This window comes from Oncorhynchus tshawytscha, linkage group LG29, assembly GCF_018296145.1.
Source record: "Oncorhynchus tshawytscha isolate Ot180627B linkage group LG29, Otsh_v2.0, whole genome shotgun sequence".
Taxonomy (NCBI): Eukaryota; Metazoa; Chordata; class Actinopteri; order Salmoniformes; family Salmonidae; genus Oncorhynchus; species Oncorhynchus tshawytscha.
This window is the reverse complement of record NC_056457.1, coordinates 12,511,778-12,525,302: the sequence shown is the minus strand read 5'-3', so window position 1 is coordinate 12,525,302 and position 13,525 is coordinate 12,511,778. Positions and strand designations below refer to the sequence as shown.

Below are 13,525 nucleotides of genomic sequence, written 5' to 3'. Positions count from 1 at the left end.
AACTTGACCATGCTTAAAAAAATACACTCCATGTCTGATTTTTTATTGTTATCCATCTACCAATCACTGCCCTTCTTTATGAGGCTTTCAAAAAGCGCCCTGGTCTTTGTAGTTCAAGCTATGCTTGAAATGCAATACTTGACTGAGGGACAAAAGTTGTGTCAAACTGAGGGATTTCAGTTTGTGACAAAACAAGCAAGTATAGCATAGAGAAACATTGTCATCTAAATAGCTGTGAAATATCTTCACAATCAAAAATATTACAACTTAACCTGTTGTGTTTATATTTTTGTTCTATATACAGTGCATTCGGAATGTATTCAGACCCCTTCCTTTTTTTTCACATTTTGTTACATTACAGCCTTATTCTAAAACGGATTAAATAAAATATTTTCCTCAATCTAAACACAATACCCCATAATAACAAAGCGAAGGTCCCCAAGAACACAGGGAACTCCATCATTCTTAAATGGAATAAGTTTTTAACCACCAAGACTCCTCCTAGAGCTGGCTGCCCGGCCAAACTGAGCAATCGGGGGACAAGGGCCTTGGTCAGGGTGGAAATGGGAGAACCTCCCAGAAGGACAACCATCTCTCCATCAATCAGGCCTTTATGGTAGAGTGGCCAGGCGGAAGCCACTCCTCAGTAAAAGGCATATGACAGCCCACTTGGAGTTTGCAAAAAGGCACCTAAAGGACTCAAGAGACCAAGAGAAACAAGATTCTCTGGTCTGATGAAACCAAGATTGAACTCTTTGGCCTGAATGCCCAGCGTCACGTCTGGAAGAAACCTGGCACCATCCCTACGGTGAAGCATGGTGGTGGCAGCATCATACTATGGGGATATTTTTCAGTGGCAGGGACTGGGAGACTAGTCAGGATTCAGGGAAAGATGAACTGAGCAAAGTACAGAGAGATCCTCGAGATCCCTGCTCCAGAGCACTCAGGACCTCAGACTGGGGCGAAGGTTCACCTTCCAACAGCACAACCACCCCATCCAACCTAACAGAGCTAGAGAGGATCTGCAGGGAAGAATGGGAAAAACTCCCCAAATACAGGTGACTCGAAGCTGTAAAAAAGAAAATCTAAAAACCTGTTTTTGCTGTCATTATGGGGTGTGTAGATTGATGGAAAAAAACAAACAATTGAATTCATTTTAGAATAAGGCTGTAACGTAACAAAATGTGGAAAAAGTCAAAAGTTCTGAATACCTTCCAAATGCACTGTACACACACATTCTGCTCCACTGCACTATTTGACTGGCACCTTGGATTACCTAAATAGATGATCAAATCATCATATCTTAATGATACAATACCTCATTAGGCCATGTATTGCCCTCAGGGTAGGCGGCAACAACACCTTAAATCCCCCATTGGCTAGCCCCAGGGGCGTCAAGTCACAATGGACAACTCAGTTCAGTAAAGACATGATCATTGTGAAAGAAAATATTGGATAAAGCATTGCTCGTTATGTAAACTTCTAACAAACGACAATGATCAGTGTATATCATCTTCATATGTGCTCATACTTACAATTTGATTGTGGGGTATCCTCGTACTCCAAATTCTGAGGACATGCCTGAATGGAAAGTGACAATATTTAAACAAAACTGAAGCATGTGTCAATCCATTTCCTCAACTACTTATTTTATATATATACAGTGCCTTGCGAAAGTATTCGGCCCCCTTGAACATTGCGACCTTTTGCCACATTTCAGGCTTCAAACAAAGATATAAAACTGTATTTTTTTGTGAAGAATCAACAACAAGTGGGACACAATCATGAAGTGGAACGACATTTATTGGATATTTCAAACTTTTTTAACAAATCAAAAACTGAAAAATTGGGCGTGCAAAATTATTCAGCCCCCTTAAGTTAATACTTTGTAGTGCCACCTTTTGCTGCGATTACAGCTGTAAGTCGCTTGGGGTATATCTCTATCAGTTTTGCACATCGAGAGACTGAAATTTTTTCCCATTCCTCCTTGCAAAACAGCTCGAGCTCAGTGAGGTTGGATGGAGAGCATTTGTGAACAGCAGTTTTCAGTTCTTTCCACAGATTCTCGATTGGATTCAGGTCTGGACTTTGACTTGGCCATTCTAACACCTGGATATGTTTATTTTTGAACCATTCCATTGTAGATTTTGCTTTATGTTTTGGATCATTGTCTTGTTGGAAGACAAATCTCCGTCCCAGTCTCAGGTCTTTTGCAGACTCCATTCTTCCAGAATGGTCCTGTATTTGGCTCCATCCATCTTCCCATCAATTTTAACCATCTTCCCTGTCCCTGCTGAAGAAAAGCAGGCCCAAACCATGATGCTGCCACCACCATGTTTGACAGTGGGGATGGTGTGTTCAGGGTGATGAGCTGTGTTGCTTTTACGCCAAACATAACGTTTTGCATTGTTGCCAAAAAGTTCAATTTTGGTTTCATCTGACCAGAGCACCATCTTCCACATGTTTGGTGTGTCTCCCAGGTGGCTTGTGGCAAACTTTAAACAACACTTTTTATGGATATCTTTAAGAAATGGCTTTCTTCTTGCCAATCTTCCATAAAGGCCAGATTTGTGCAATATACGACTGATTGTTGTCCTATGGACAGAGTCTCCCACCTCAGCTGTAGATCTCTGCAGTTCATCCAGAGTGATCATGGGCCTCTTGGCTGCATCTCTGATTAGTCTTCTCCTTGTATGAGCTGAAAGTTTAGAGGGACGGCCAGGTCTTGGTAGATTTGCAGTGGTCTGATACTTCTTCCATTTCAATATTATCGCTTGCACAGTGCTCCTTGGGATGTTTAAAGCTTGGGAAATCTTTTTGTATCCAAATCCGGCTTTAAACTTCTTCACAACAGTATCTCGGACCTGCCTGGTGTGTTCCTTGTTCTTCATGATGCTCTCTGCGCTTTTAACGGACCTCTGAGACTATCACAGTGCAGGTGCATTTATACGGAGACTTGATTACACACAGGTGGATTGTATTTATCATCATTAGTCATTTAGGTCAACATTGGATCATTGAGAGATCCTCACTGAACTTCTGGAGAGAGTTTTCTGCACTGAAAGTAAAGGGGCTGAATAATTTTGCACGCCCAATTTTTCAGTTTTTGATTTGTTAAAAAAGTTTTAAATATCCAATAAATGTCGTTCCACTTCATGATTGTGTCCCACTTGTTGTTGATTCTTCACAAAAAAATACAGTTTTATATCTTTATGTTTGAAGCCTGAAATGTGGCAAAAGGTCGCAAAGTTCAAGGGGGCCAAATACTTTCGCAAGGCACTATATATATATATATATATATATACTACAGAATGGGACAATAAGGAATAGAAATTCCATTAGAACTACAGTAACCATAATCCACAGTTAATTGTCTTGGACTACATTTTTAGGACCAGCTCTGTCCTCAGAATGCACTTTCCCTAATACCTGAAAGCTGTCGTCACCTGTTGATGAGGTTTTAGTAGCCTCTTAGTTAGCCTAATCTTGGACTGCGAGTAAAGTCAGCGACAGACAGTCATGTAATCTGTCCGTGGAATTTTAATCTGGTTTATGCGTGATTAGCCAGAGTGAGAGGCTAGGGGTCAATAACATGAGAAAAAGAGATCCTAAGTAATGAAGTCAGACTTAGGTCTTGGCAATAGGAATAGAGCATCTTTAACAGCCAGGTGAAACCGATAACAGAATGGCAGTTTCGAGGCACAGTAAAACATAGGGGAAGTTGTTAACTTCTCTGTGCATCCCAAATTGCACCCTATAGAGTGGACTACTTTTGCTCAGAGCCCTAACGGCCCTAGCAGTGCATTATACACGGAATAGGGTGCCATTTTGTATGCTCAATTAGATGGAAGATATTTACACCACAAGGCCAAAAGTATGTGGATAACTGCTCGAACATCTCATTCCAAAATCATGGGCATTAATATGGAGCTGGTCCCTCCTTTGCTGCTATAACAGCCTCCACTCTTCTGGGAAGACTTTCTACTTGATGCTGGAACATTGCTGTAGGGAGCATTAATGAGGTCGGGGCACTGATGTTGGGCGATTAGGCCTCGCAGTCAGTGTTCCAATTCATCCCAAAGATGTTCAATGGCGTTGAGGTCAGGGCTCTGTGCAAGCCAGTCAAGTTCTTCCAAACCAATCTCGACCTCGCTTTGTGCACAGAGGCATTGTCAGGCTGAAACAGGAAAGGGCCTTCCCCAAACTGTTGCCACAAAGTTGGAAGCACAGAATCATCTAGAATGTCATTGTATAACATTAAGACTTCCCTTCAATGGAACTAAGGGGCCTAGTCCGAACCATGAAAAACAGCCCCGGACCATTATTCCTCCTCCACCAGGCTGTACAGTTGGCATTATGCATTCGGGCAGGTAGCTTTCTCCTGGCATCCGCCAAACCCAGATTAGTCTGTTTGACAGCCGTGATCACAGACGGTGAAGCGTGATTCATTACTCCAGAGAACGCGTTTCCACTACTCAAATCAAAGATTGTCACGTGCTTACTTACAAGCCCTAACAGTGACATTTTTAAGTAAACAAAATAGGTATTAGGTATACAACAGATAAGTAGTAAAAAAAGGTTTTTAAATGAGTGAAAATAACAGTAGTGGGGCTATACACAGGTGGTACCGGTACAGAGTCAATGTGCGGGGGCACCAGTTAGTCGGGCTAATATGTACATGTAGGTATATTTAAAAAGTGACTATGCATAGATGATACACAGAGAATAGCAGCAGCGTAAAAGAGGGGGTCCAGTCCAATGGCGGCGATCATTACACCACTCCAGCCGACGCTTGGCATTGTGTATGTTGATCTTAGGCTTGTGTACGGCTGCTCAGCCATGGAAGCCCATTTCATGAAGCTCCCGACGAACAGTTCCTGTGCGGACGTTGCTTCCAGAGACAGTTTTGAACTCAGTAGTGAGTGTTGCAACCAAGGACAGATGTTCTTACGCGCTATAGCACACGATGATCCTGTTCTGTGAGCTTGTGTGACCTACAACTTCGCGGCTGAACCGTTGTTGCTCCTAGATGTTTCCACTTCACAATAACAGCACTTACAGTTGACCGGGGCAGCTCTAGCGGACTTGTTGGACAGGTGGCATCCTATGACGGTCCCACATTGAAAGTCACTGAGCTCTTCAGTACGGCCCATTCTACTGCCAATGTTAGCGTATGGAGATAGCATGGCATTGCATGTGTGCTCGATCTTATACACCAGTCAGCAACGGGTTTGGCTGAAATAGCAGAATCCACTATTTTGAAGGGGTGTCCACATACTTTTGGCCATGTGTATTTGATTTTTTTAAATTATCATAATCATAATTGCTCAGACAAGAAACCCAAGTATTGGCATCAGCTGATATTGCACAAATTAGATTCATCACTACCTTAATATGGTGGCCTATTCAGTCAAACAGGTTCTGCACACACATTCTCTGATGGCTGCCACACGCAAGCTATGCGCTGGGGTTCTGGTGACATGCCATTGGTGTAATGTGTTACCCGTCATGCATGTCAGTTTTCTGCTTTCCCACCCCACACCAGCCTCCACCTGTTTGAGCACCGCTTTTGTTTTGCTCACTGCATGTAATAATAATAATATTATCTTAACATAATGCACTCTGGCAGTGAGCTACCCCGAAGGAGCAGAGCCTAATGCCAAGACTAACGTATGCATGTACTGTAATCTTTTTCTAATAAATGTTTAAACGAATACGTGGCGTTTCCTGTCTGAACTATAGATAGCTGTGGTGTCAACCCGATAGACTGCATGTTAAACCATAGATGCATACTGTTATTTTGGTCTAAAACTTAAAGCCGTTCAAATGTACTTACATTGACAAAATAATGTCGGTAGTCAAGACTACAGGCAATCAAGAATATGTAGAGAAGCCATTGACATGGTCACTGCAACAGAGACTCACCAGAATATGCAGTGCCGTCCATCTTGCCCACTCGCACAGGCGATCCAGAGCTTTTCAACTCGGCGCCGACGTCATACCAAACGGGCTCCAGTTTTTTACAGTAGCCACACCATGGTGCATAAAACTGCAAAAGGCCCAACACAACACTGTCAGCCACTGTAAAAATGATGAAATAGGCCTAGCTCTAAAACTATGAACACAAATACACACACTGTTCAGAAATAACACGCATGGCGACAACACACTCAGGGACATCAACTGGGTATGGCAGTCGTCATATCCTAGCTCAACCACAACAATTTAAAATAGGCTGCTAAAATCATTCCAAATCCAATTAAAAGACAAATGCAGTTTAGCGGTATTAGCGGGCTGACTTTAGGACCACGAGGACACCGTCGGAGCGGGCAGATGAACAGCGAGACTTTTCTCTCAAAACAGTGCGGAGGTGGAAGATGGCTGTCGACAGCTAGGACGCTAGGTAGGCTAAACTGCAGTTTGACTTGACATGAAACAAAACTAGTTTTTAATCCCGATGCTGAGCTAGTGATTGACATGTGTTTGAGGTGAATGAAGCTACACCAACCAAGGTGATAAATAGTGTCCCTCCAAGATTTCACAGGGATTTTTTGTGATATCTGCGGGCAAAAAAGCGTAATTTTACTTTGTCAATTCTGACATTTTGCATGGCAATAGGCAATGATTTTGTCCAATTTGTCTCAGAAATACGCTGACAAAGGAAAAAGTTTGCTGATGTGTGGCTTGATTGAACCATATGTGGTAAATGTGCAGAGATTGGTTGAAATTGTGCGCCCTCTTTTGGCACTGCTGTGATCGGTCAGTTCTATGCAATAATTTTGCAATGATTTGACTGTTTTATCCAGACATATTGCAGTGATTGGACAAATTTACATAATATGCAGGTAACTTTTGATTTTGCAAAATAAATTTATTGGAAAATCCTGGAGGGACTGAAAGTCAATTTTGCTGTTGGCAATTCCACGGTAACAATGTGATGCAGACTCACTTAAAAATTGTATGCCAAAAAAAATAACATTGATTGCTAAGTTTAACAAATCATACACCTACAGTGTATGCAGAAGTCTACTTTTAACAATTCCCACTGACATGTTTACGAAAACACATGTACCTGAGGAACAGTGCAGATACAAAGTTTAACAGACGAAAATCTCCCTCAGATTTGTGTGACCACGTAAATATCTACTCCGAATTAAAAATCAAACATGTCTGCAGAAAGAATATGGTATCAGCTAGGATGACACCTTGAGTTTGAAAAATATATATTTTGGTTATTGAACTAGACTAACACTCGGTAACATAACAGAACAATGGTAACATAATGACATCATGGGATCTGTACTATACAGTCATCGTCTTTAAGGTGATGTATCCTGAAAAGGTACACAAAGCTAGAAATAAATTATAGCACTCATTTGCATATTAATCTACACACTGGCTATTATTCTAATGAGCTCAGCTCCCAAACAAGATCAAATTTGTTTGGTCCAGACCAAATCTGTACCAATCATAAACTTCTATGTTCCACAAGTTGACACCACAGTAATGTTCAGTACAATACAGTTCTGTACAGTAGAGCATAGTAGAGTACAGTAAAAAAAGTAGAGTATAGTTCAGTACAGTACAGTATATTGCATTATACTGCACTCTTCCCATGTGTTCTCTACTGTACCTGTGGTTTGTGACTACTATGATTTCCCAATTCAATTGCAGTCATTTCGTTAGAGTTTTTGGTCACTGGTACCAATTTGGTAACAGAGTGACGCATTGTAATAATTTCATGATTCATAAACAAAATAGTTATCAGTAAAAACCCTAACTTATTTGTAGGTCTACCTTTACTTGTTACTTCTTTCATAATCCTCCCTCCTCATGAGGGAGAGAAATTAGAAAATATTTTAAAAAGATATGTGGGTTTGTGGTAACAGAAACATGAGGTAATATTTCTTAAACTCACAGAAGGCAAATTATTTCTGCAAAAGTAAATATACATTTTGATATTAGTTGGCAGGGGCCTTTTCTTCAACATTGTGTTTTGATGCATTTCTAATACCTTTTAAGACTTTTTCTAGATGTTTTTTTAAAGACTTTTTTTCATCTGTGTGATCAGAAATCAAAGCCTGTTTATTCCAAATTTTTGGGATGGAAAAATGGTTGAAAAACATATCTATGCCTTAATTCCCCCAAAATATAGACTTAGCTTTCATTTGACACCACATTATATATGCTCCTGTAAACTTAACATGTTGGCGCTCATGGGACCTGTTCTCCAAATAACATTTAAGTTTTTTTTTTTACTGTGTAGAAATGCAGTAGGCCTTAAAGAGCTTCAACCCCACCCTGTCACTTTGCTATACCCTGGGTTTACTTGAAATGACAACCCTGAACACACCACCAGCAAAAAAGTTGAATTACAACATTTCAATAAAAATCTCCCATCTTTGTGGCAATGCTATACTTGGTATTGGGATTGGCATTTCCACCTAAGCATTTTTTTTGCCTGATAGTCAATGCACAGCCCTGTTCTGTGTACCAGTCTACAAGACTGTGTTTCCGGCTGTGTCTGCGCCTGCCTATAGTGATCCACGTCAGTGTATATAGTACGACTGCCGTCACTCCAATCATTTCTCCTCAAGCGGTCAGACTGGTCTGGACAGGGGGTGCCAGCTTTGGGTGCCAGCTGGATTTGCTCAGGCCCCAGACATGAACCCTGGGCTCTGGCATAAACCCCCTCAGAGCCCCCAGGCCAGGCCCGCCGCCCGCCATGCATGACTTCTCATTGACTAAAACACACACAGTAGACACACCTCCCCCTTCCCTCCCCCACTGCCACTTCCGTAAGGGATGAGCTGGACACTGGTGTCGGGACGAGGGTCTAAAGCAGTGCTGAATGGGCTCATTCAGCCTCGTCACGTCAGTATGATTGCAGTGTGTGCGATGCAAAGCAAACAAGACTCACGTCCACCAGCCAGACATCATCTACTCTGGTGTCTTTAAATCTGAGGAAGAACAAAATTATAGTCAGAATTCATAACATTTTGGCTTTATATTTTAACCAGTACCAAAGCTATTAAAAGTGACTTATTCGAACCATGAAACTTCGCAATACCCAGTATGAAACATTGAAAATCACGCCACGTCGGAAACTCGGGACCTCTGAGTTAAAATAAGCAAAAATGATTTGCGTTTAGTTTCCTATTGGTTGATTCTGATGTTTCCCTAGTGGGAAACGTATCTTTCTCCAACGAGTAAGCAAGTCAGACATTTGAATTTCCAGTATGATGTGAACGAGGCATTATAGACAAGTAAAATGAACAAGACATACTGCAACAAGGATGTAATGAGCAGGCCCTTAACTTGCAGGGGTTGAATTGGAAATGATTTTCCCACCGTAGTTACTGGCTTTCTGTGGCTTTACACTACTACTCAATTCCTAATGTTATGATTGGATCCCCCAGCCGCCAAATATGCTTTGGGCTTGTAAGAACGGAGCAAAAGCTCCGCTCTTTCGCTCTCTCCTCTTAACAAACCCTTAATTTTGTGAGCTGACTTGTAACAAATAAAGACAGTCACATTTAACATGGTAAATTCATAAGCACAAATAAGAATTCTACAGAAAAATAAAACATTTTACATTTAAGTTTCTATTGCAAAGTAACAAGATTTTCTCAAAATGAGTGATAATTGGTAACGGTTGTATTGGGCTCAATTTTGTGAATTCAAACAACTTTGGTAGTATTATAAACTTGAAACAACTTGTTTCTAGTAGGCTACATAATTAGAGAAGGGCTATTTCTCTGAACCTCTGGCAGTAGGCAAGCCTGTTTCTCTCCCCAGTCAGAGGCAGCATGCCTGTCTCACATACTATGGCCAGCAGCAGCAACCTAGAAAACAATTTTGAAGGCCAAAATTCAGGGAGGAAAGCATTCATCATGTTTATGCAACCTAATAGCCACCCTATGAGTACTTCCAGAAACAACTTTATATTTTTAATAAGGATACATATGACATTGCACAGCAGTAAGCTGGTTTATTTGTCATTTTCTCTTCTTGATTTCAATATGGAAGGGAAACCAGTTACTGGTGTTTGTATGTACGGTTTCTTGATGACTAACAAGTATTCTTATCCTATAATTTTGTGGGGAGGTTAAGGGGCATATGATGTTCCCCCATGAGCAAACAGGGCCATGACAGAAAACGTTTAGGAAGCACTGATCTAGTCAATGATTAGCACAAAAACAGATGGGCAACCCCATGCTTCAGTCTATTTATTTATTTATAGCCACTATGATGCATCAGTTTGGCTACAGGTCTTGTTGGACCAGAATGTTGTTAGGCTCAATTTTGGATTGTAAAATTATATTTCAATTATATTTCAATGGTGTCACCATCATATTACTTTAATTAATTTTGGAGTAGAAAAGTCACCAGGGCTGCATTCAGTACAGAAATAAAAGGCAACGTTGTTCTGAACAACTAGTTTAAAAAACAGGCAGGGGTTGTGGGTTCAAAATTCACCGCTGGCCTTCAAATATGTCACTCACTGTTTCAAGCCACACCCTGCCACACCTACCAAACAACACCATCCGTTAAACAATGTAGCAAACGTTCAATCTAACTGAACGCAACCCAGAACTGACTTTCTCACAGTCCTTCTACCAAATAATTTGCCAAGCATGGTTACTTTCTGAACTTATTTTTATTTTTTTCACCTTTATTTAAATAGGCCATAGTGGCAAAATAATTACAATATAGCAATTAAACACTGGCGTGATAGATATGCAGAAGACGAGTGTGAAAGTAAAGATACTGGGGTGCAAAGGAGAAAAATAAATAACAGTATGGGGATGAGGTAGTTGGACGGGCTATTTACATATGGGCTATGTACCGGTGCAGTGATCTGTGAGCTGCTCTGACAGCTGGTGCTTAAAGCTAGTGAGGGAGATATGAGTATCCAGCTTCAGTGATTTTTGCAGTTCGTTCCAGTCATCGGCAGCAGAGAACTGGAAGGAAAGGTGGCCAAAGGAGGAATTGGCTTTGTGGGTGACCAGTGAAATATACCTGTTGTGGCGCATGCTACGGGTGGGTGCTGCTATGGTGACCAGTGAGCTGAGATAAGGTGGGGCTTTACCTAGCAAAGACTTATAGATGACCTGGAGCCAGTGGGTTTGGTGACGAATATGAAGCGAGGGTCATCCAACGAGAGAATACTGGTCGCAGTGGTGGGTAGTATATGGGGCTTTGGTGACAAAACAGATGGCACTGTGATAGACTGCATCCAATTTGCTGTGTAGTGTTGGAGACTATTTTGTAAATGACATCACCGAAGTCAAGGATCGGTAGGATAGTCAGTTTTACAAGGGTATGTTTGGCAGCATGAGTGAAGGATGCTTTGTTGTGAAATAGATTTCATTTTGGATTGGAGATGCTTAATGTGAGTCTGGAAGGTCAGTTTACAGTCTAACCATACACCTAGGTATTTGTAGTTGTCCACATATTCTAAGTCAGAACGGTCCAGAGTAGTGATGCTGGACGGGAGGGCAGGTGTGGGCAGCGATCGGTTGAAGAGCATGCATTTCGTTTTACTTGCATTTAAGAGCAGTTGGAGGCAATGGAAGGAGAGTTGTATGGCATTGAAGCTCATCTGGAGGTTAGTTAACACAGTGCCCAAAGAAGGGCCAGAAGTATACAGAATGGTGTCGTCTGCATAGAGGTGGATCAGAGAATCACCAGCAGCAAGAGTGATATCATTGATGTATACAGAGAAAAGAGTCGGCCCGAGGATTGAACCCTGTGGCACCCCCATAGAGACTGCCAGAGGTCCAGACTACAGGCTCTCCGATTTGACACACTGAACTCTGTTTGAGAAGTAGTTGGTGAACAGGCGAGGCAGTCATTTGAGGAACCTAGGCTTTTGAGTCTGCCGATAAGAATGTGGTGATTGAGAGTCGAAAGCCTGGGCCAGGTCGATGAATACAGCTACAAAGTATTTTCTCTTATCGATGGCGGTTATGATATCGTTTAGGACCTTGAGCGTGGCTGAGGTGCACCCATGACCAGCTCGGAAACCAGATTGCATAACAAAAGGTAGACCAACAGTTTAAAGTAATACCAAAATGATTGGTATATCAGTTGTGGTTGGGATATATTGACCAAATTATCAGAAGTTTGGGATGTATCCCCCCCCAACATAACAACACAAAAGTTATGCCCTTGGTGATGGGTACACTGAGTCCATCTTAGAAGTCTACAATTTTGTTTACAAACAATATTAACATACGTTTCTGTGTACAGGGGGAGTGACTGGTTTGAGATTGGAATAGCTTAAGTTATTTTACCATAGAATAGTTATTCATTGAGTCTATTACATTAACCAACATGGTCGTCAGGTGACAACATTCGCATACATACTAGGGATTGACGTTAAAAAAAAAGACAGGAAGATTCCACAAGCGAAATACATTAGAGCATCACTTACGTGTCATCGAGTTCTTCGACAATTGCAAGCACCGTTGAACATAGAAAAAGCCCTACAAAAGCAAAATGAACAGATAATGTGAAAATCATCACGTTAACAATTAAGCAACACAGTTACACGAATGCTTCTGCAATTTGAGATATGCTGCTAACGTTACCTACGGCTTGCAACCTCATGATGCATCAGCTAGAATAGCTCGCGCCCTTAGCTAGCTACGTTACTGTTACTGTCCGTGCATTTTGCACCACAATTCCACCCAAGCAAAAAAAAATCGGACAAGTTGTCAAGGTAATGCAACGAATAACGCATTTATTAACAAAACAGAAACGGTTAGAAAGTGTAAGTACCTGCACAAACCAAGGTGGCTTTCACTTTTGCCATTGCTCCGAAAGGAAACATCAAGCAGGAAATAAATACAAGCAGTATTTTCCGTCTGTCTGAGCATGCGCTGTGATTACGCTGCATTAAATCGGAAGCATCACAAGGTTGCAGGCATCAGAAATGCATAAATAATATTACTTTTATAATAATAACTTAAGGCCCATGTAGTCTTTCAGGGTTAATCATAATTACATTTACAGACAATCTCTTTCTTTGGCATATTTATTTTCCTGCTGTTAAATTAACTGTAGCCTACAATTGATTCCGTTTAACCAATAATAAATAATAATTTATTGCATTTGTAAAGTGCTTTTCCTCATAAAGAATAATAAGTGTATGAAATAAAAATAAAAACCAAATAGAAAAAAATGGACATAACTAGACACTGCAACTGACACAAAGAATACAGCTGACGCTATGGGGCAAGGACACCAAGGAGCACAGCTATCAACACAAAGCCTTCTTAAAGAGAAAGGTCTTTCGACCCATTTTAAAGGAGCCCAGAGTTTCCTTCAGGTGGTCTGGGAGGGCATTCCAGAGGCTGTAGCAGGCCAATGCCTTATGGGGCCGATTCCGACCTGAGTTAAGCCCTGTAAATTGAATGTAATTCCCTTCTTATGCACTTTTCTCTCTGTGCCTATTCTGACCTTCAGTTTAAGCATGAGAATGGAATTCTGTTCTCCCGCTATTCGTTGGGGGTGGAGA

General features: G+C 41.3%; 1 protein-coding gene across 2 annotated transcripts in view; it reads right to left on the bottom strand.

Annotated features, from left to right (window-relative positions):
* The window catches only part of LOC112227914 (protein disulfide-isomerase TMX3-like), a 66,596-nt gene extending 53,704 nt beyond the window's left edge, over window positions 1–12,892 (bottom strand). The window contains exons 1-5 of one of the 2 annotated variants that reach the window (XM_024392913.2): window positions 12,787–12,892; window positions 12,440–12,491; window positions 8,921–8,960; window positions 5,926–6,049; window positions 1,536–1,581 (exon numbers count right to left, since the gene is read on the bottom strand). In XM_024392913.2, the coding sequence (XP_024248681.1) occupies window positions 1,536–1,581; window positions 5,926–6,049; window positions 8,921–8,960; window positions 12,440–12,491; window positions 12,787–12,838 (314 nt within the window). In that variant the 5' untranslated portion in view covers window positions 12,839–12,892. Of the gene's footprint in view, window positions 1–1,535; window positions 1,582–5,925; window positions 6,050–8,920; window positions 8,961–12,439; window positions 12,492–12,596; window positions 12,631–12,786 lie in introns of those variants that run through there. The other variant, XM_042308518.1, reaches the window with a different exon arrangement.
* Window positions 12,893–13,525: the final 633 nt, after the last annotated feature.